This window comes from Anabas testudineus, chromosome 19 (assembly GCF_900324465.2).
Source record: "Anabas testudineus chromosome 19, fAnaTes1.2, whole genome shotgun sequence".
Classification (NCBI taxonomy): domain Eukaryota; kingdom Metazoa; phylum Chordata; class Actinopteri; order Anabantiformes; family Anabantidae; genus Anabas; species Anabas testudineus.
The window spans coordinates 1,386,471-1,408,737 of NC_046628.1; the positions used below are offsets into that span (position 1 = coordinate 1,386,471).

The window sequence follows — 22,267 nt, forward strand, 5'->3', positions numbered from 1 at the left end:
AAAAACCTGAAAAAGACTAAACAATAAGAATAAAGATTTATGTTACTATCAGAGACTTGGTGTAACCCCCTGCACAGGTGAATAAAGTAGGCTACACACATTCAGCAGGCCTACTGGAATAAGACCCCTTGTGTACAGAGAGCTTGCTTTATCCACACTAATTCTAATTTATATATTGATTATATTTTGTTCCAAGTCATTTTGGGCTACAGGAAAACGTTGCATAACAGGGTTGTCAAGAATCTTTTATTGTGAAGGTTTAAACCAGAAGTTGCAATGTTGCTGCATGTGAGCTAAAAACACGCTCCGACGAAATATTAGCCTACTCGTTGTAGATGTTTGAGCTGTAACATTCATCGTTTGCTCTCCAGACCGACTGCAGGGCTTTTTTCAAGACTTGTGCTTGTCAAGATGGCTCCGACTAACGTGATTAATCAGTACTCTTCAGAATCGGGTGAATACCATGCGCTTTCCCGGTGTTTTATTAACGTTTGATAACCTCACGCTTGTGCTTTTTAGCCTTCTGCAACATTGGCAGTCTTACGTAAAGCTGCCTCTGCCTGGCTGTTCACACGCCACGTGTGTGTGTGTATGTTTGATTAATTAGGACTTACTAGCTAATTAACGGTAGATGTAACCGGATGGGACAGTTTATTCTGTTATGCTACGTGTTGCTTGTCCCTTCGTACCTCACTTGTAAGTCGCTTTAGGTAAATGTTGTAAATGTTGTTTCAGACTAGAACTACGAGAAAGAAGATGATAAGGAGGGTCCTGGATTATCAGCATTCATGAACACACATACTAATGAAACAAAGTCAAAAATAAACTCTTAATGCCGGACACACATGTTTAGTGTTTTCACTGATCAACAAAAATTGTAGTTTTCAAATAGAAGCGAATTTAGACTCTGATGCCTGAAACGCACACAAAAGGTGACACAAAGTCATGTTTACCACGGTGTTAAATCATCTTTACTTTTCCTTGATGGCAGCATATGTTTCAGTGAATGTTGAGTTCATTGGCAGCGACAGTGTTGAGTGCTCCTGAACGCTTCACAGCCTCTGTGCTTCAGTCATCCATACAGATATGCGCATGCGCCTGTCGCTCCTCCGTATTGGTTCAGGACTGTGCGGTGAACTGAGCAGTTGAAGTGATAGAAACAGACTTTTGTGCTGGTTTAATTTGATATAGTTTATCAAAATAAGTAAGAGTTAAGACAAGTGACAATGTACGTACACGTAGAGTGACAGTGAATGTACAGTAGCACTGAGGAGAAATGACTTACAAATAGTTTCTACAGCTGTTATTTAAAGGTGAAAGATTTAGACAGGACTAAACAGACAAGGAGCGATCACTCTAGTAATAATAATAATATTTCAATTAGTAAAATCTGAATTACATAAGGTGAGGGCACCTTAAATATTACAGTATATTAGTTTCACAACCTATTAAAAAAAAGAAAAGAAAATAAGCTCCTAAAAGTGGAAGATTTAAACATGACTGAACAGACAAGAACAGACAAGTATAAGAAACAATCGATGCAGTAAGAAAATAAAAATAATAGTGTAACAGACAGCAAAAGATGTGTGTCTATCCCCTTATCATAAATATATTTCTGGCATTTGTATAAAACCCATCTGCTGACAATCAATTGTAAAATAAGTGAGGTCTGACGATTTTAATTGTCGATAAACCTCTGCCTCCATACGCATTCATGCACTAAGATGTGCAGAATCCCTGATCCAAGATGGTGGCCGAGTTGATGCATTCACGCGGGGTGGCTGAGGCTCAATAGGTAGAGCTGCCAATCATAGGATCGGTGGTTTGATTCCCAGCTGCCATGTCACATACCAAACTGTCCTTGGGCAAAATGAACCCCAAGTTGCCCCCAGTGAGTCAGATAAGCTGCATAGCAGCTCTGCCATCAGTGTGTAAATGAGATGCAATGTAAAGCACTTTGAGTTTCAGTTAGAAAAGCGCTATATAAGTGCAAACATTAACCATTTACCATTTACACCTATGGCTAGAAACAGGTCAAGCAGCATCTAGGCTATGATAGTATTCACAGTAGCATGATAGTTCAGTGTGTTGTTCACCACCAAAATAAGAGACATCGTACTGGATTACACTAAGAGGTGTTTCTAATGTTTTGAGGGTTCCAAATGTTAATTTGTTTTTTTTTTGTTATGGGGTTAAACATTAGAACCACCTGATAGTATGACTCCAACACCCCATGATCTCAATAATAAAGAAATATATTAGAATTGCAACTACAACTGAGAGGTTATGACCTTGTATAAGTAGAATTCAAGGCAGTGCTACTTTGTTGAATCACATTAGATTGTACAGATTGTAATGAAGTGGCTAAAGAGTGTATATATACACTGCCCGTCCAGAACAACAACAAAAAAACAAAAATCACCACCTTGATTTAATTAAGCAAATAGGTAAGAGCCTCCCATTGAATAATTACTGCATGGATGATTATTTTTCAGCTGGCATCAAGGTATTTAACCCTAACTGATGCAGTGAGTAGCTTCTCATTTCTTAAACAACCAAGTTCTTCACTCAAGTTGCACAGTTCAACAATCAAGATAATAGTAGAATCAAGATAATCAAGATAGTAGTACCTGACTGGACATTTACTGTATATACCTATCTCTGATTAATAAAGTCAAATTTTCATTCCAGGATGCAGTAGTCCATTAGAGTCTGAGCTACGAGCTGTGCTTCAGAAGAGGGTTATGGTTCTGGACGGTGGGATGGGAACCATGATCCAGCACCATAAACTTGAAGAGGAAGATTTCAGGGGGGATGAGTTTAAAGACCATCCTCTTCCACTGAAGGGCAACAACGACCTCCTGAGTATCACACAGCCCAATATCATTTACAATATCCACAAGGTACTTCACCCAATAGAAAAACTAGGACTGTTCATCTGCCACCTATCCACTACTGATGTAGTGTAGTGAAGTATCTATTTAATTAACATTATAGTTATATTATAAGTTAATGGAAATTTGTTTGTGTTGTTCAGTTAGCTGGTTACATTGGATTATCTACTGAATAACAAATTCAAAGAGTCAAAGCATTTATTGTCATGTGCACAGTGAGGAAAACCTGTTTCCCTGTACAGTAATATTCTTCCTTTGCTGTCAATAAATGCAAAAAATAAATATACAAATGTTAAGTATTATAAAAGCATAGATAAATAAATATAATATATAATAAAAAAAATTTAAAGTATACTATGTACTATATACTGGATGTGCTATGTAAATGTGCAGTTATGATTTACAGTGCAATGGTCTAATTTAAAATTTTTCCATCCAATCACCACCACCAGTCGTGTTCTAAACAGGATTTAAACCTCAGTGTGTGCATGGCTGTGTGTAACGCATGCTTGTCTGTTTATAAAGGAGTACCTGCAGGCTGGTGCCGACATCATAGAGACCAACACATTCAGCAGCACTTCGGTCGCTCAGGCGGACTATGGACTTGAACATATGGTATGATGTCAAGACCAATGGAGCACCAGAGACAACTCATGCTGTTATGCTGCTATAGAATCAAAGGTCAAGTACACAGACTGAGTGGTGTTAACTCATTAACCACTGATGGACCACTTCTTGGTATGAGAGCTGTCCACATTTCTGTGTACAGCTGCACATGGTTCACCCACCTCTGTGCCCTCGCTGATATGTCCACCTTAACCATTACCTCATACCTCAGTGGGCACAAACTACATTTTATGTGATGATTTTACACTAAATTGATTTGATCAATTTTTTCAACGATGTCAATTTCTTAAAGTCTTACCATATCATGCTACACTGATGAATTGTCATCACTGATGGAGCTATGAATTACACTTACAAATTAGGAAATAGGAAAATTACTAACTTTTTTTAGTGGAAAGCAGCTGGAGCCCGCACGATTATGCCATACACTCATCTGCATATTAGTGATGTCAAAATGTGACTACTGGTTACAGCATACTCCATCAGTCACTTGCTTTATCAATAGGTATTAACATTGCTCAAGCTTTTTATGCAGGCTGTTGTCAGGCTCAAATACCAAGATACATTGACCCAAACACTGGAATCAGTTCATGCCAATGAACTGTATTTTGAGAAACAATAATAATGACATATGCAATAATACATGACGTGAAATTTAACTTTAAGTTTAATAAAACAACAGAGGAGTAGTTTACGGAGGAGTAGTTTTAAGAAAGCGGGTTAGTGATTTGGTGTGAGCTTTGCAGCTCATTTCAGCTCTTTGTGGCTTTGTTCTTGTGTGTTGGTGTCAGGCATATCGTCTGAACAAGGCGTCGGCAGAGTTGGCAAGGAGAGCAGCCGACGATGTAGCCAAACAAACTGGTGAGTGGAATCTTTAGAATCAATACAGTAGCATCCTTGACGATAAGAATTCCTGCTGATGTGTAACGTGTGTGTGTGTCTTCAGGTTGTAAACGCTACGTAGCTGGGTCAGTGGGTCCCACCAATAAAACTCTGTCTGTATCACCTTCTGTGGAGAGACCAGACTTCAGGAACATCAGTAAGATGACTTAGAGTTTTTGTCTTTGTTATTTTTCAGTTTGGTCTATTAAAGTGGCCACTGAGAATAAATATGTGTGCAAATACAGGTGGTGTCCTGGGTGACCTGCCTCATGCACTTTCTAGTATCAGATTTGTAGTATTTTTGTTGCATTATGTGATGGTTTTAGTTTCACTTTTTTCTTGTGATGAAGGATCTTATCAAGAAGTGTTCTAGATCAGAAAACAACTACTACTGAACATATTTTGATGTTTTGATTTTGACATGTGGTCATGGGAAAAAGCAAAGGTGTATGTTTCACAGTGTCTGCTGTGACAGACCAGTTGAGTGACACCAACATGCAAATGAGAATCTAGCACTGCAACATGTAATTATTTGATGGACTGAAACCTCTGTGTATGTGTGCGTGTGTCCTACCCAGCTTTTGATGAACTAGTAGAGGCCTACTCAGAGCAAGTCAGAGGTCTATTAGATGGAGGAGCTGACCTCATTTTGGTTGAAACCATTTTCGACACTGCCAATGCTAAGGTAGTCCTCATTCTCTGTGTGAATTTATTCTGTTAGAGTATTTTATCTAAGCACCTAGAAAGTCTGTGTTGATTTTTATTATTATTGTTTAAAGACAAAGAATTTAGTGGGTTTTGAGTTGTACAGTCTTTAGGCCACAGTTATGGTGTTTTTATTCTTTCTAGACATTATGTGACCTGAGGTTTTCTGTACAGGAATGATGGGTCTGTCTGTGTACATTCCTTCTCTAGGCTGCCCTGTTCGCGATCGACCTGCTGTTTGAAAAGAGCTACGAAAGAAAACCTATATTTGTAAGTGTATGATATTTTATTCTTATCTTTGTGTTGTGGTCACATTTTATACATAAGGAGTGGTTTGCACAAAAGCATAATTAAAGTAAAACATTTTCTGTATATAAGTGAACTTAATTTTATTTATTCTTTTAAAAACTCTATCATTGTAAAATTGTGCTTGACAAACATCTTTAATCACTTTTTCACCAATTGTCAGATGAATAAAAAGATGGAGAGTTAGCCTCTGTGTCAGCGGTCATGCAGCTGAGATAATGATGAATGTATTCTCTACATGTTAGTTGAGAATCTATTAAAATGTTATCTTGCGTTCTTGTCACACTTGTGATTCAGATCTCAGGTACCATTGTTGACCGCAGTGGACGAACTCTGTCTGGTCAGACAGGAGAGGCCTTTATCGTCAGTGTATCCCATGCTAAACCACTGTGGTGAGTCACTGGACCTCACACCTACACTGTGTTCCGGTACTGCTTAGTCTCTCTCTGTATCGCAGTATCCCTCTGATCATGAGTTTCCTACAGGTTTTGTCTCTCTCTCTGTCTCTGTCTCTCTCTCTCTCTCTCTCTGTCTGTCTGTCTCTCTCTCTCTCTGTCTCTCTCTCTTTCTCTGTCTCTGTCTCTCTCTCTCTTTCTCTGTCTGTCTCTCTCTCTCTTTCTCTCTCTTTCTCTCTGTTGCAGTAGGCCTCTGATCTCCAGTTTTCTACTAGTTTTGTGTCTCTCTGTTTGACAGTTTTCCTCTGATCTCCAGTCTCTTACTGGTTTTGTCTCTCTCTGTGTCGCAGTATCGGTCTGAACTGTGCCTTAGGTGCGACAGAGATGAGGCCATTTATTGAGACCATAGGCCAAAGCACCACAGCTTTTATTATCTGTTATCCCAATGCAGGTAATCCACACTCAATTTAAAACACAGTTAAGACCTGAAACAACTTAAAGTAAAATTGTTTCTAACTATACATTTCACATGTTGAAATGGCTGCAGTAATCTGTATGTTATCTATTTTTTTAAGGTCTTCCCAACACATTTGGAGGATATGATGAAACTCCAGAAGTAACAGCCTCCAATTTAAAGGTGTGTTTCTTTACTGCTCAACCATTGAGTCTTCTTGTGAGAGGTGCCACACTCTGCCAGTGTTTTCCATCATATTCTGCTATAGAAGTTGAAGGCAAAATGCAAAACGGTCAAAACAACTCTTATCTGACAAAATGACAATATCAAGGATTTTTCACAACTTTGGGATACTAATACTGTGTTCATATACAGAGCTATAGTCAGGATATAGTTAGCCAAACTCAGCATGCAGGCTGGAAGCAAGGGAAGCGCAAGGGGAAAGAAGACACAAAGTTAACAACATGCAAAAAAGAGGTTTTCGTCTCAGAGTGTGACCTCAGCTGTCTCTGGCTGCCTCCTTGCTGCAGCTAAGTTGTTGTTATAACTTCTGTCTGCAGGAGTTTGCTATGGATGGACTTGTGAATATTGTAGGAGGTTGCTGTGGGACCACTCCAGGACACATCAGGTCCTTGACAAGTAACAGACTTTTGACAAATCACTGTTTGTCTTACATTTCATACAATTTTGAAAATGTCAGAATTCTTTCCCTCCCAACTTTCCTCACACAGAGCCATATCTGAAGCAGTCAGACACTGCAAGCCACGAGCTCCTGTTGCTAACATTTATCAAGACTGCTTGCTGCTCTCAGGTATCGATGGATGCTGGGTTGTTGTAATTGTTGTTATTATTGATGTGCTTGTAGGGTCCCTTTCTTATTTGTTCAGTTTTGTAATTGTGATTGTAAAATTAACTGGGATTTAGCGGTCCTATAGGTTTATTGCAACTACATTGTGTGACATCCAACCTTGCTTTGATGTACCGTATGACTGTCATTGCTAAGCTGATGTCAGGAAAACATTTCTGCTGCATTGTTTGCATTTTAATAATCTAACAGTGCAAAATCTGAAAACGAATTTTGACAGGCTTTTAATTTGAAATATACACAGGATATTTTGCAGTTTATTCATGGAACCTTTACAGAAATTTTAAAAAAGTAGGATTTGGAAATAAATAAAAAACTCAAAATGTTAGTGTTTAGGACACGAGCCTTCCTACTACTAAAAGAATAAGATCTGTAGAAATTTGCATTTAAAAGTAAGCATGTAAAGAATTAAATACCAGTTATATATTCATGAACAATACACCCCCAGCTGTTATATGATCATCGTTTTTAGGTTATAATTTTGCTACACCCCTAAAAACTCAATTCAGATGTTTCAAACTTGTAAACCAATACAGATATATGTTCAGACATACAAGTGCCCATGCCTTTATCTTTAGAGGTAAACAGTGGTGCTGAGATCACCCTGCCCTGTATGAGGAGAGTTCTTCCCTGTGTCACTTCCTCCTTATCAAACATACAGGATGTCAGTTTAAGTGTTTTTGTTCTCTAGGTTTAGAGCCGTTTAGGATCGGCCCCCACACCAACTTTGTAAACATTGGTGAGCGGTGCAACGTGGCTGGGTCACTCAAGTTTGCCAGGCTGATCAAGACAGGAAACTATGAGGTGAGACAGAAGTTTCAGAGAAAATCATCGGCATATGTGATAATGGCATCAGTTTGTTTGGTACATGTTTTCCTCTTTGTTGTCTAGGAGGCACTAAGCATTGCTAAGATGCAGGTGGAGATGGGAGCTCAGGTCCTGGATATAAACATGGATGAGGGGATGCTGGAGGGAGCAACAGCCATGACCCGATTTTGTAACTTGATTGCTTCTGAGCCGGACATTGCAAGGGTAGGAAGCAGTGAAATGTACACACAGTTTATAGTTAATGTGTTGTAGATTGAATTGTAAGAGAACTGCAGTCAAGCCATTAATTTACATTTAATATGCCATAGTGTCAAAAAGGTTTTAAAAAAATTTAAAAGCTTTTTAACAAACCTATGAGTGTGCAGTAGATGACAGACAGATTCTGCATCCAGGTTCCTCTTTGCATTGACTCCTCTAACTTCTCCGTGATTGAGGCTGGCTTGAAATGCTGCCAGGGAAAGTGCATAGTCAACAGTATCAGTCTGAAGGAAGGAGAGGAGGAGTTCCTGCTCAGAGCTGCCACTGTAAAGCGCTATGGGGCTGCTGTGGTGGTGATGGCCTTCGATGAGGAGGGACAGGTAAGAGACAACAAACAAACATGCAAACTCACATTCACTGTATAGGTAGATAAGCATTCTGTCCTCTCTAGGCCACAGATACAGACCGCAAAGTGGAGATCTGCACTCGAGCTTACAAGCTGCTGGTCAACAAAGTAGGATTTAACCCCAATGACATCATCTTTGACCCCAACATCCTCACTATCGGCACAGGCATGGAGGAACATAATGAGTATGCTGTCAACTTCATGAGGGCTACTAAACTTATCAAGGTAATGCATTGCAAGGACAAACTGATGTAAACTCAACCAATCACAACACCTGTATGTACCTGCATTAATACCATTATTATGGTTATCTGGACCTCTATGCAACCTGTTAGAAAGCACTGCCTGCCAGGCTGGGTTCAGGGCAAGAGTGACTTGATACAACAATGACAGAAATGTTTGTGAAGGTCATCTAATTTGTGTGTGTGTGTGTGTGTGTGTGTGTGTGTGTGTGCGCGTGTGTGTGTGTGTGCGTGTGTGTGTGCATGCGCGTGTTTCCGTGTGCGTGCGTGCGTGCGTGTGTGTGCGCGCGTGTGTGTGTGTGTGTGTAGGAGACGTTACCAGGAGCCAGGGTAAGTGGAGGTCTTTCCAACCTGTCCTTCTCCTTCAGAGGAATGGAGGCCATCAGGGAAGCTATGCATGGAGCATTTCTCTACCATGCTATCAAGGTAGGCCATAGCTTTTCATCTACACACCTTAACATTATACATCACATTTACATTTAGTTATTTGGCAGATGCTGTTATCCAAAGTGACTTATAAGACAAACTTTAAAGTAAGGTGCTCTAGAAAGAGCTGTTTCAGTTTCATAGCGTAAAAGTGCAATTTGGAAGAGTAGCAGTACATTTACATTTAGTAGCTTTTGACGCTATTATCCAAAGCGACTTACAAGTGAGGAACAAGGTACTAGGCAAAGTCAGGGTAAACGTAAAGAGGGTCTTGCTTATGGACCCCTACTGGAGTTAGGCCACAGCTGGGATTTGATACCCAGTCTCCCGCATGGAGGGGAGATATGGTAGGCAGCAATCTTACCACTACACCATCCGCATTTTCACTGAGATTTGAGACTGAAGGTTTCCACAGTGTGAAATAGTGATTCCAAATATGATAAACTACAGACTACCATTCAAATGTTTGGAGTCACTGAAAAATGTTCTTGTTTTCCATGAAAACATACATGTAATGAGTTACAATGACAACTACAGTAAAATGAATAAGAACTATAGTGACTGACAAAGTTGTTAAATAAATTATTTTTAATTATTTATTATAATAATTAATAATTGTGGGCTTCTTAAGGGTTCTAAAGAATCCTCCATTTGTAGGAGTTACAGCCTCATATACTTTGGCCACTATAGAGGTAGTCTGAAGAGATTTCATTCCATGCTTCCTGAAGTGCCTACAAGTTAGACTGGCTTGTGGCCACTTTACTGCACCAGGCAGTAAGTAGTGTTCCACTACGCAGCTCAGTAGGTTTGAGATCTGGTGACTGCTGGCCATTTCATCATAGAGAGAATATCAGCTGATAGATTTTTCCCTCCAAAGAGTTCTCACGTAGTTTAGAGTTGTGTTTCAGGTCAGTGTCCTGCTGTAGGTCCAGAGTATGGCATAGTGTTGTAAAATAGAGGGATAGCCTTTTTTCTTTACCTTTAAAACAGCTCCAGACCATCACAGTACCTCCACCATGACAGATGGCTGAGTATGCATCTCACAATAGACCTTTTTGACTGTCCATAACACTTTGTTCTTTCTTTTTTTATTGGCCAGTCTGAATTATGGGAACTATTTAATGACACTACCAGTTGAGGACCTGTGAGGCATCTGTTTTCTCAAACTACACATTTTATTTATATTTGTCCTCTTGCTCAGTTGTGCAATGGGGGGCCTTCTCTTTCTGTTTGCACTGTTCTGCTGAGGGAGCAGTACACAGTGTTAAATGAGATCTTCAGTTTCTTTTCATTTCACATGTAAAACATTAACCATGTCTTCAGTGTTTTACTGTATTTGTCTTAATTTCATGTTATTTTAAGGGACAAAATAATCTTTTTCTTTCAAAAATAATTATTTGTTCTTGGTCCTGTCTCAGGATGGTATGGACATGGGGATAGTGAATGCTGGGAACCTGCCTGTATATGATGACATTGATAAAGAACTGCTGCTACTTTGTGAAAACCTCATCTGGAACAGAGATGCTGGTGCTACTGATAAACTACTGGCTTATGCACAGGTACACACACTGACATGTAAACAGTACACCAAGTTGTTAGTTAACAGATGCTGACGTTATTACTCTTGTTATCAGAACAATGTAAAAGGAGGGAAGAAGGTAGTTCAAACAGATGAGTGGAGAGAAGGAAGTGTGGAGGAGAGGTTGGAGTACGCCCTGATCAAGGTAAGATATTTACATAGCTTTATTTACCAGACCTGTGTTGGGGTTAAATAAGAGACAGGTATAGTAGTAGGAATGGACATTATACGGAATTTACCTTGTGGTCTGTAGTTAACTGTTGTAAGTGCTATCGTTTTCCTAGTTATTATTTGAGGCTCTTGACATGCTGATATTACTGATATATTAACAGTTTTGCTTTAGCTACAGTACCCTGGCTAAACACTATTAGATGGAGAAACATTGCTTTAGGGGTGTGACAGCTGACAGTCGGCCCTATGCTTTTACTCTGTCTGTGGCCTGTGCATATATGGTCCCACAATTCACTATACTGCCAGGCCACTCACTGTAGACATCTATATAAAGATGAGTGATCCACCATGCGTTCCTGTGCAGGGAATAGAGAAGTATATAGTGGAGGATGTGGAGGAGTGTCGCACCCAGGTTGACCGCTACACTCGACCCCTGCACATCATCGAGGGCCCTCTGATGAACGGTATGAAGGTAGTGGGAGATCTCTTTGGAGCTGGGAAGATGTTCCTGCCACAGGTAGGATGGGGCCAGATAGATTTTTTATCTTTATCTCCTCTGTGATACTGTGTTCTTCTTTTTCTACCTTATTGGTTTTCAATTTGTGTCATTTCACAGAAAACTTTCAGCTGGGTTGTTTTCATCTTTAAGTGACCTTCTGTGATACTTCTAATATTTTTGTAACCGATTGTATCCCCAAATTAAGGGACTGAATTTCAATCAACAGAAGACAAATCATACATAACTTGTTTCAAAAATGCCCCAAATTTCCCCTAAATATTTCTGTCTGTACCTATTCCTTCATATTCAGCAATAATAAAGCTACTGTAATAAAACAGATGCATTAAAGTACTTGTGTATGTACACAGGTGATCAAGTCAGCTCGTGTTATGAAGAAGGCAGTGAGCCATTTGATTCCTTTCATGGAGAAGGAGAGGGAGGAGATGATGGCATCGACAGGGTCAACTGAGGAGTTGGTCAGTGTCAACTAAATTTGAATGCATTTAGTAGGTTGTTTATTGCAACAGTAGTACTGTATGGGTTGTGAACAACAGTTTATTCCATAGTTTAGGTGCCATGATAGCAAATACTGTATGTACTGTATGGTAAAATTAGTTATTTCTTCTGATCTAAGTGTAAGCCCTGTGCATGAAAATAAAGTATGGAATACATAGTCTGTTGTGTGGTCATCTCTTTCCCCTGATGTTTTTCTCCTTGGTCTGCAGGATCCCTACCAGGGCACCATAGTTCTGGCTACAGTGAAGGGGGATGTCCATGATATTGGCAAGAACATCGTAGGCGTGGTGCTGGGTTGTAACAACTTTAGGTAAAACTAGTTCACTGTTAAGTATCAATTGTTTACAATATGAAATCCTCCCCTGATCAACAGGTTCTTTCCCCACCACACCTCTCTGATTATGTTTAAAATCTACCTAGGTTGGAACTGGAACATTAAAAGAACCAGTGAGAAAGCAAACTTTGTTAATCTGCTTTGTTAATTCTGGCTGAAGATGTAGAATGACATGAAGATGAAGACAAGACTAAAGGCACAGAGAGCCTACAGCGAGCACGAGCTGATAGTGTCTGCAGTTAAAGAGCAGATGCATTTTTTAACTTGTCTTCTTCTGATAAACTAACCAACTCAACATAAAGAATCTGTACTGAGATACATATTTATCAAAGACATAGAGAGACTAAAGGAAGAGTGCTACCAGTGAATTTGGGATGTTCTCTTTCAGAGTGATTGACCTGGGTGTAATGGTTCCCTGTGACAAGATCCTCAGAGAGGCCATCGCACAGAAAGCAGGTACAGTTTATCATTTAGATTACATGTTGTCAGTATGAGGTGCTGACCATATTTATAAGAATGACAATTAGCAAAGCAAGGCAAACAGTTTGGGAAGTCTCTTTAGTTGAACATGGTGACCGCTTCAGAACAGCCTGGTTATCTATCTGATAGTGAACAGTCAATGTGTCCTCTGGCCATACATGCTAGTTATTCAGACTATTGCTGCTGCATTTACCCTCTTTCTCTTATATCAGCAGCTGTGGTAATGTGGAGCACTGTGGGGTAAGGTTGGATATGTATTCTGTTTTTTCAGATATCATTGGTTTGTCTGGTCTTATCACCCCCTCTCTGGATGAGATGATCTATGTGGCCAAAGAGATGGAGAGACTGGGCATCAAAACACCACTGCTGATTGGAGGAGCCACCACATCAAAGTAATCCACACACAAATTAAACTACTATGGGGCTGATAGATACTGAGAAAAACAGTTGTATAGATTAGGAAGCATTAGTGGTAGAGTGCTGTGACACATGGGTGTGTCAGGTTCTCCAAGTGACGCTAGGTGCATCTTCATGATGCTTTGGTTCACAATAGTGTTCATTTCCCAAAACATTATGCTACATCATCTGTATTATGAAAGATATGTTATTTTTCTTTTTTGACAGGACACACACTGCAGTGAAGATTGCCCCTCGCTACTCTTGTCCAGTTGTCCATGTTCTGGACGCCTCCAGGAGTGTGGTGGTGGTAAGAATATTACCTGAGCTTTAAATTTGAATAAAATATGTTGAAGAAACTTTTAATCTGCCTCTGGATACCAGTGCTGCATGATTTTACAGATCACTCTAATAGTCTGTGGATCAGATTCTGCATCAGAATGCTGTCCACACTGACTTTAATGGGTTTTATCTCCTGCTTGTCTTCCTGTCAGTGCTCCCAGCTGCTGGATGAGACAATGAGGGAAGAGTACTTTGACGAGGTAAAAGAGGAATATGAGGAGATCAGACAGGACCACTATGACTCTCTGATGGTAAGAATGGCTGCTCTGCCAGCACTAGGGGAGAATTCACTGCCCTGGTTTAGAAGTGTTCTCAAAGATTCAGTGACCCACATAGGTGATCTTCTTTGAGTCGCCATGTCCACGTGCCTTAAACTCTTATTGCATCTAAATACAGCCAGCTGGAATCGGCTGCCTCCGAACAAGTTTAGCACACCTGAGCACCTGCAAACAGACACAACAGAGCACATCTTATAAACTGCAGTTTCAAACAGCCTCATTCAGGCTCAGTCAATAACATATAGTGATAAGAAAAAGTATGTGAAGCTTTTGAAATGTTTTTATGCCAAATATAGAGCTACATTCTCTACAAATAGTTCAATATAGTCTTATCAGTCCAAGTAGCTCTAGTACACACCTCCAACCACATTTTTAAACTTATGCTAACACCTGACTCCAATTAGCCTGCAATTAGCATTATTCAATAAGTGCATATTCTTTTTCGCGTCGCACTGTGAGCGCTGTGAGTTTATGTTTATTTTTAAAGACGTGAAAGATCCGATTTTTTCTTGAGTGATGATGTCATCATAGGGAAGACAATATGATGTGCCAATACTTTAGGCACATAATATTGCTCAAAACTCTTGACTTGAGTGAGTGATGATCAGATAACATTTTATGACAAACTGTAAGGTCCCACAAATCCAATGACCTCTCAGTAGATTTCCCCCATGACATTTTGGAGTGAGGAGTAGTTCAAAGGGTGTAACCATTTGAGAAGATTTGAGTGTTCCCAGGTGAACAGTGTTTCACAATTCCACTCTAAAGACTACAGTACCTGGAATCTCAGTAATGTTATGTTAGAATAGTTAGACCAAATACACACTGAGTCTAAATCCCTGACAACTTAATGCAAATTCATTAATTTGACCGCAGCTGCAAATTGTTTTTTTCTTAAACGGCTCACACGTAACTATGTATTTCACTGTCCTATCACAGTCTTCCTATGCTGTTTTTTTTGATTAAAATACATATACAGTACCACAGAGCCACTCACCCAAACAAAAACAAACAAACTAAACGAAATTGTCTTGTCTTCCAATTTATCCTCCATCTACCTGTGTTGTCTTCAGGATCGTCAGTACCTGTCTCTTTCCCAGGCCAGAGAGAAGGCTTTACATATAGACTGGCTCTCTCAGCCCAGACCAGGTCAGTCTGTTGGAATAACAAAGTTTCCAAAGACACTTACCTGAATTTAAGAACTGATGTAGAGAATTGCTATAATATTTACATTTGATGAAAAAAGTTAACTTGGGTTCAAATTAGAATACTTAAACAACCATAAACAGAATATTTATGTAGTATTTAAGTATTTATGTGTTTTTTTAAACTTCCCATCAAATTCAAACCAAAGGCGTCCTGTGGTCATCTCTGTTTCAGTGCGTCCTCAGTTCCTTGGCACCCGTATATTTGAGTGTTATGACCTTAACAGTCTGGTGGACTTCATCGACTGGAAGCCTTTCTTTGATGTGTGGCAGCTAAGGGGGAAATACCCCAACAGAGGTTACCCCAAGATCTTCAACGACAAGACTGTTGGTACGAGCTCAGTGTTGATCAGGGCTCATCACATTTGTATTATAAACAGAATTCAATACTGTAGTTTGTTTACTGGTTGTTGTTAAAAATCAGATTATCAAAAAGAAACAACATCCACAGTGAGATTTCCAAATGGAATTCATGTCTGACTTCTGTGCACATATCAACTGTGGTCATCAGTTAATGTCAGCACCTCACAGCCTGCTAAAATGAAACACAGAGGAGAGCAACAACAGAGACAAGGGTCCTAACCTCAACTAAACTAGAAGGAAGTTTCTGAGGAAAGTGTGCGATTTGATTCGATTTGGTAACACAAATGATGATGTTGATTTTATTTTTAGCTTTAGGCTTACATGTCAGTTAAACCTGTATGTGCATGGCAATTTCCAACAACAGCAGTATTCAGACTGGATCTGGATTCATATCACATGATTGTGAACCGTGAAAAAAACAAATGAGTAAAATCTGCATAATTGACCATTTTTATCAGTAGAGAAATCTTGAAACTAAAATAACCACACAACTACAAGAATGCCAACTAGCAATAGCTCATCATCATCAACGCCATGTAAAACTGTGTCTGATTGGAGTAATATTTGGGTCCTGCAGGTTCTGAGGCTCAACGAGTCTTTGATGATGCCCAGCGGCTGCTCAGCCAGATGATTGACAGCAGCAGCCTGAAGGGACATGGCCTGGTGGGATTCTGGCGTGCCCAGAGCTATGGCGATGACATCAATGTGTATGAAGATGATGTCAAAGTGCGTAGAGACACCAAGCCTATCGCCACATTCCACGGCTTACGACAACAGGTTAGGAAATACTAAAACATTGTGATCATAAATGGTGCTGATCAGGTGCTGTTCAGAATCATTTATATCCACTAAGGCATTATTGCTCTGAATCATAATTGCACCAGTCATGTGGGCATTCAGACTTAATTTGACTTCCTAGTCTTATTGTGTTCTACTGTAACTTACTCTCAGTATAGCCAATGCTTTCAGCTGATTAGCACTAATAAAAATACATTTTTAGCCAACAGAAAGACATGATGTTACATAAATACTAACACATACTGTAATATGGATCCTGTGTTTACAATGTATCGACAAAATTAAAACTAATTTCAAAGTGAGATAGAGTCTAATGACAGGCTTTAAAAACTTTGTTCAAGACAGATTACAGATCACTTTGACATTTGGTAATTCCAGAATTACTACTGCTGTTTCCTTTGTTTTATAACCACACACGGTTATAAAACACAGTGAACCTAACTTTAGTGAAACGCGAAATGGAACGTACTACAGAGATTTTCATGAATGCCATTTGAATATTTTGCCATTTGATAACAATATAATTATTCATTGTAAAAGCATTGCAATTATATGTGTGTGTGTGTGTGTTATGTGTTACAGTTAGTGAAGGACAGCTCTAGTTCTGAAGCCTACCTGTGCTTGTCAGACTTTGTGGCCCCTGTAGACAGCGGTGTGGCAGACTACATCGGTCTGTTTGCTGCTGGCGTGTTTGGAGCCAAGGAGCTGAGTCAGCAGTTCGAGGCTCAGGGAGACGACTACAGCAGCATCATGGTCAAAGCACTGGCTGACCGACTGGCTGAGGTACAGTGTGGGCAACTTCCCAACACATCAGACTTTCATCTCTGCTGGTGTTTCATTTGTTACTAACACACTAACCACTGGTGTCATAATACTGGTTTGGTTTCTGGATACTGCTTAACCTCCAGGCGTTTGCTGAGGAGCTCCATGTTCGTGTGCGTAAGGAGCTGTGGGGCTACAGCAGTGAGGAAGCTCTGCAGACCTCAGACCTCCACAGAGTTCGATACCAGGGCATCAGACCTGCCCCCGGTTACCCCAGCCAGCCTGACCACACTGAGAAAATCACCATGTGGGACCTGGCTGGTGTTCAGGAAAAGACTGGTGAGAGCAGCAAAAACACCTTCACTGTAACAACTCCCAGGCATACTGAGTTGTTGTGATCTTTTCTAAGCAGCTTAGCAACATAGTCTCCTCTGTCAACCTTAACGTCATTGCAAACTCAGCGAGAAGCTGGCGGCTGCATTGGTGACTTTTCTTGTTGGTGTTTTGTGGCCAAAAGTCAGTCACAATCATATTATACTTGACACATAGCAAGTCTCTGTCTGAAGGCAGGCTATGTACTGTACTCCAGCTTGTCATCTACCTCTTCAGACTTCAGTCCAGCTACCAACTGAGCTAGCTAATTCCCCTAATGCTGGCTTAGTCAACCTTCTGTTTAACTCATCATACTGTCTCAAGTGGAGAGATTTAGTGTTGTCATTGAAACACTGACACATTCCAAACTGACCACAAAGGTGGGGGCCCTCAGGATGTGTGTAGTCCAGATGTAATCCTGATGTGTGATGTGTCCATTTTGACATTTTACTTGTGAAAGTTTTGTGTTGTAATGTGTACAGATGTGTGCTTTGTTGTATATGCTTATATAATAACTGCTTACATTTTTTTTGTCTGTGTGTAGGTATCAGTCTGACAGAATCACTGGCCATGATGCCTGCTGCCTCCGTGTCTGGACTTTATTTCTCCAACCCTCAGGCTTCATACTTTGCTGTGGGAAAGATCACTAAGGAACAGGTTTGGCTAAAAAAAACAAACAAAAAAAAACAACACACATCTTAAACTGCCTTTAATAACTAGATATCGTGTTAGGTTTTGTGTCAGAACCAAAACCAAGGAGAGATTTATATTGGAATTCTAAGTTTCTTAGAACTGAACTTTCTTCTCTTGTGGCATACGCTGACCATACATCCCATTAGCATCACATTATGACAGCAGATCTAAGAACTGGAATTCTTCCTATCAAAAATATGAAATATCATAAACTATCAATATAATATGAATGCATTGTAGAGGCTGCCTGTTAAGGAGGGCAGCACCAGCAGGTTAAAACAAAACGTGCTAGAGTTGATGAAAGAAAGCATCAGATTTTTATCTGCTTTATTTTAGTTGGTAGCAGGACTGGATGGTTTACTGTGTGTCACACAGCTACATCATCAGTTGTTCAGCTGCAGTGATAGCCTCAAGCATTCCATCTAAATGGTATATTAATGTTTAGAATTTAGTTTACTTCAGGCTACATGAACTCTTCATCATGACACTTGGTTGAATTGATGATTTGATTTGATGATGATGATTTGAATTGATGATGCAGTCCCTGGTCTTCTTCTGCAGTAAAGATGTTATACTAAGTCATACAAACGTATATTATTTCAAATAATTTATTTATTATTTGTTTTATAATCTTTTTATAATTTATATGTTATTGTTATTGGTCAAACTGAATAATATTGTTTTTGTATATTATTATTACATTATAAAAAAAGTACAAGTATGATGATGTGTGTAGAGATACGTGTGCATATTAAACTTAAGCATAAATTAAATATAGAAACATATGTTAATGTCATTATTAATCTGTGTATAAATGAAACAAAATGAAGAACTGAAAATTAGATTATCCTGTGAGTTGTGATGTGACAAAGACTGTAACATAACGTTGTTTTGGTTGATTCTGCCCTTGTCTTCAGGTGGAGGACTACGCAAAGAGGAAAGAGATGAGTGTGGAGGAGGTGGAGAGATGGCTGGCTCCCATACTGGGTTATGATACTGATGTGTAGAGTGTTGTCGCTCCAGCAGTCAGCTAGAACACAGAGAGATCAGGGCAGGGCACAACTACACAACAGCACATTGTGTTTAAAGTCTAGTCACTCCATCATACCTTGTAGCAGGTTTTTACCGTGGCAGCTTCCACTGCCAACATCTCATAATGGATGAACACATAAAGCCCTGCTATTTTACAGTTGTTACTATATATTTCAGAATGGCTCACAGTTTTTTTCAATCCTCTGTGCAGGCAGGTAATGAAAAACTTTTAATGGAGTAATAGCACAAAACACATGTTATCACATTACTGTCATTATAAATGTGTTTCCAGTGGTGCTGAATGATCATGCTACAAACATGGTCACAATCATTTTGCTCAATGTTGACATAATTATTTTCACTTTCATCCCTTGGCTGGGCTGGACATTGAATCAGTGCCAAAATGATCAGTTTGTTGATTATAACAACATTTTCATCTTTTAAATTACCAAAAGAAAGAGGGGTTAGGACTTCTACCATCAGCTCTTATGTCATGTTATAGGAATAGTTCAGCATTTTGCAATATATGGTCATTTGCGTCCGTTGTAAGAATGGGATAAGAAGATGTTATGTGATTAGCCTATCTTAGCATCAAAATTGGAAGCGGAAGGAAAACAACTAGCCAAGTGCTTTATAAAGTCTAAAAGTACACATTCTAACAGAAATGATGATCAAGTGTTGTGCCTGAATGCCTGTTTTGGTGTCAGTACAGGCGCAGTGGCACAAGATGACGTCACTGTTAAGACAGGAACATTTACCTGTCCTCAAAGCCAAATAATCTTTTATTCCATGAACAAAATCCAGTATGCATAAGTGACAGTTAGATACACTACAGCCATTTATAAGGCCCCAGATATATGCTTTAGAAATCATTATTCATAAGTTGTAGATGTTAGTATGTGGAACTGAAAGTGTAGGTCTATGCCTACATGCATGCGTTCATTTAAATGTATTTGTCATTTTAGCATTTGCATAAAGGCATTTTCAGTAAAATAATGCAATTTTAAAATTTTATAAAGACACAATTCCACCAATTAAACAATAATTTAAAAAAATTCAGAATCTCAAATTATTTGAAATCACATTAATGGTGTAACATTCTAACAGTGAAGTTGATTAGTGTCCAGAGTTGTCTGTGGGTTAAGTTTTTGGTTTGGCACATTACTGCATTACTTACTTACTACAGACATTAAAGTAGAGGATAAATGCAGCATGGACCTTAAAGCAAGCAATGTTTTTGCTGAGCTCAGTACTGAGAAGAGTAGATGTGTACTAAAGTATAATGTGATGCCATTGTTGGTGTGGTTTTAAGTAATTTGAAATCAGGTATTCATTTTATGTTTTGTTTTGTTTTTTCATTTTATAATTTTTTTTTTTATTATTTTGCAATCTTTATAGAAGCTGTTTTATGTTTTTTACATATACAGTCTTTGCATCAGCACAACCTCATTGAAGAACACATTCAATATTTGAATCCAAGGGTCAAGTGTTTGATTGGCTAATTACTGCTGGTCTGTCTCTACTGTAACTTGATGAAAGCCTTTCTGAAGGATCTGTTCTCTGAAAATCACTTCAGATATAAGTTGTTCAAAAGAAAAAAAATATTTCAAAACTGTTATTAAATGTGACATATTAATGTCATGTATTGATGCTAAAACTAACTTATGCTCTGCTGAAGGGTCATAATTATGAACCACAACATGTGACAATATGTACAGGTACAGCGTATTTTACAGTGCTGTCAGGTGCTACAACATCCATCAACATCCACATTTCATCAGTGATGTACTGATGTGCCTTACAACATATCTACAAGTTCTGGAATCCTCTACACTTTTGTCCATGTGGCAGCAAATTAGCAAACAAAACATTCAGAACTTTCTGTAAGCTGCTAAAGCGCACTTCACTTGTCTTATGCCCCACACTGCAGTGGTTTGTCTCAGTGTGTGTCAAGACGTTAATGGTTTCTAATCTGTTTTACTTTCTTACATAATATATATGATGAAACACTGTAAGACAGTATAAATCAGACTTTATTATTATGAATAAATAATAAACTGTATAAATATTTTCCACCTGTGTTTCTCTGGGTTTAAACTCGTACTTCTACCTGCTACTACTGTTACTGCTACTAATACTGCTTCACTTGTGAAAGCAGTTAAATAAAGTCTTTTGTAGCTCTGGAGCATTTTTCCAGTGTTTTCAGTTGCATTATGAAAAATGTAGGATCAACTTTCTGCTGGCACTTAAAAAATGTGAGAAGCTGAAAGTTAAGATATCCTTGCATATATATATATATATATATGCTTATATGCAGCTTACTGGGCGATTCCAAGCCATTCCTAAACCAGATGATGACATATAAAGTGGTAGGTATGTGAACCTTCTTCACTTCTGAAGTTTACCAAAGAGCACATTGAGACTCCACACCAATATTGGCGTTATTATAAAATATTTTGTGGACTGATGAAGCATTATTAAACTATTTGGAAAGACGTGTAAATATCCATCATTCCAGATTTTTTCTCCAATTCATCCAATCTGAGCAGTGTAGTTTATGAGCTATTGGCAAAGGGGGACAATCACAACACCTTCAGTTTTTGCATTTAGAAACACTAAATCACTTTTTAAAATTTCATGTGGACTTACAGCCTACATGTGTCCTGACACATTCTTTCTTTTCTACTCCTCTGCAGTTAGTTTCTGAAACATTATTGTGATGACTATATTAGTCTTTCACCTTAAAGTTGTATAATTATTTATGCTAATAGGTAAATTAATAATTAGATATTTTTTAATGCTAATAGCTAGACAAGACGAAAATAAATAAGAAATGATTCACTATTCTTTAAAATATTTTTTTTATTTAAAAATTGAGAGGAAAAAAAGTTTCGTTTCCACCAGGGCCACACCCCCTGGAAGTGACGTCATATCCACAGAGTCTCTTTTCTTAAACGTCATACTGTCCAAGTGCTGCCGACGTGACGTGGAAGCACGTATCGTGAGCCCCTCCCCGTCCCAGTGACGTACACGGACATGTTTCTTCACTGTCACAATGAAAGTACAGTCCTGCCAGAGCGGTTGGACGTAGAGGTAGCAAGTTAGACATCAGATATTTTACCATGTCATGAAGTTATTTTAAGAAGTCATGGCCTAACTCAATGGCAAAAAAGAAAGTTTAAGTCTAAACATGATGGTGTTTACTCACTTTTTCAGGAG

At 39.0% G+C, this 22,267-nt stretch overlaps 1 protein-coding gene across 2 annotated transcripts; it reads left to right on the plus strand.

The window, feature by feature from the left end:
* Window positions 1-300: 300 nt before the first annotated feature.
* On the plus strand, window positions 301-21,121 carry mtr (5-methyltetrahydrofolate-homocysteine methyltransferase). 2 transcript variants are annotated; one of them, XM_026351443.1, is made up of 33 exons: window positions 301-454; window positions 2,692-2,903; window positions 3,420-3,509; window positions 4,313-4,382; window positions 4,468-4,560; window positions 4,982-5,088; window positions 5,319-5,378; window positions 5,712-5,806; window positions 6,160-6,260; window positions 6,385-6,446; window positions 6,824-6,891; window positions 6,995-7,074; window positions 7,820-7,932; window positions 8,020-8,160; window positions 8,349-8,534; window positions 8,606-8,785; window positions 9,112-9,228; window positions 10,647-10,787; window positions 10,863-10,952; window positions 11,343-11,495; window positions 11,846-11,953; window positions 12,203-12,303; window positions 12,716-12,783; window positions 13,079-13,199; window positions 13,432-13,513; window positions 13,698-13,796; window positions 14,897-14,972; window positions 15,204-15,359; window positions 15,969-16,168; window positions 16,772-16,972; window positions 17,098-17,290; window positions 17,868-17,980; window positions 18,934-21,121. In XM_026351443.1, exons 1-33 carry the CDS (start codon window positions 412-414, stop codon window positions 19,021-19,023), a joined length of 3,810 nt encoding a protein of 1,269 aa, XP_026207228.1. In that variant the 5' UTR covers window positions 301-411; the 3' UTR covers window positions 19,024-21,121. The 2 variants fall into 2 exon arrangements, with proteins under 2 accessions (XP_026207228.1, XP_026207230.1); XM_026351445.1 differs by lacking the exons at window positions 17,098-17,290; window positions 17,868-17,980; window positions 18,934-21,121 and having other exon boundaries at window positions 16,818-16,966.
* Window positions 21,122-22,267: the final 1,146 nt, after the last annotated feature.

What these genes read in the sequence shown, in the direction of transcription:
- mtr (XM_026351443.1), top strand. Translation starts at nt 412, where the DNA reads ATGGCTCCGACTAACGTGATTAATCAGTACTCTTCAGAATCGG. An exon ending in TCGACACTGCCAATGCTAAG is followed by an intron (nt 5,089 to 5,318) that starts GTAGTCCTCATT and finishes TTCCTTCTCTAG; the next exon opens with GCTGCCCTGTTCGCGATCGA. An exon ending in TCCCATGCTAAACCACTGTG is followed by an intron (nt 5,807 to 6,159) that starts GTGAGTCACTGG and finishes TCTGTGTCGCAG; the next exon opens with TATCGGTCTGAACTGTGCCT.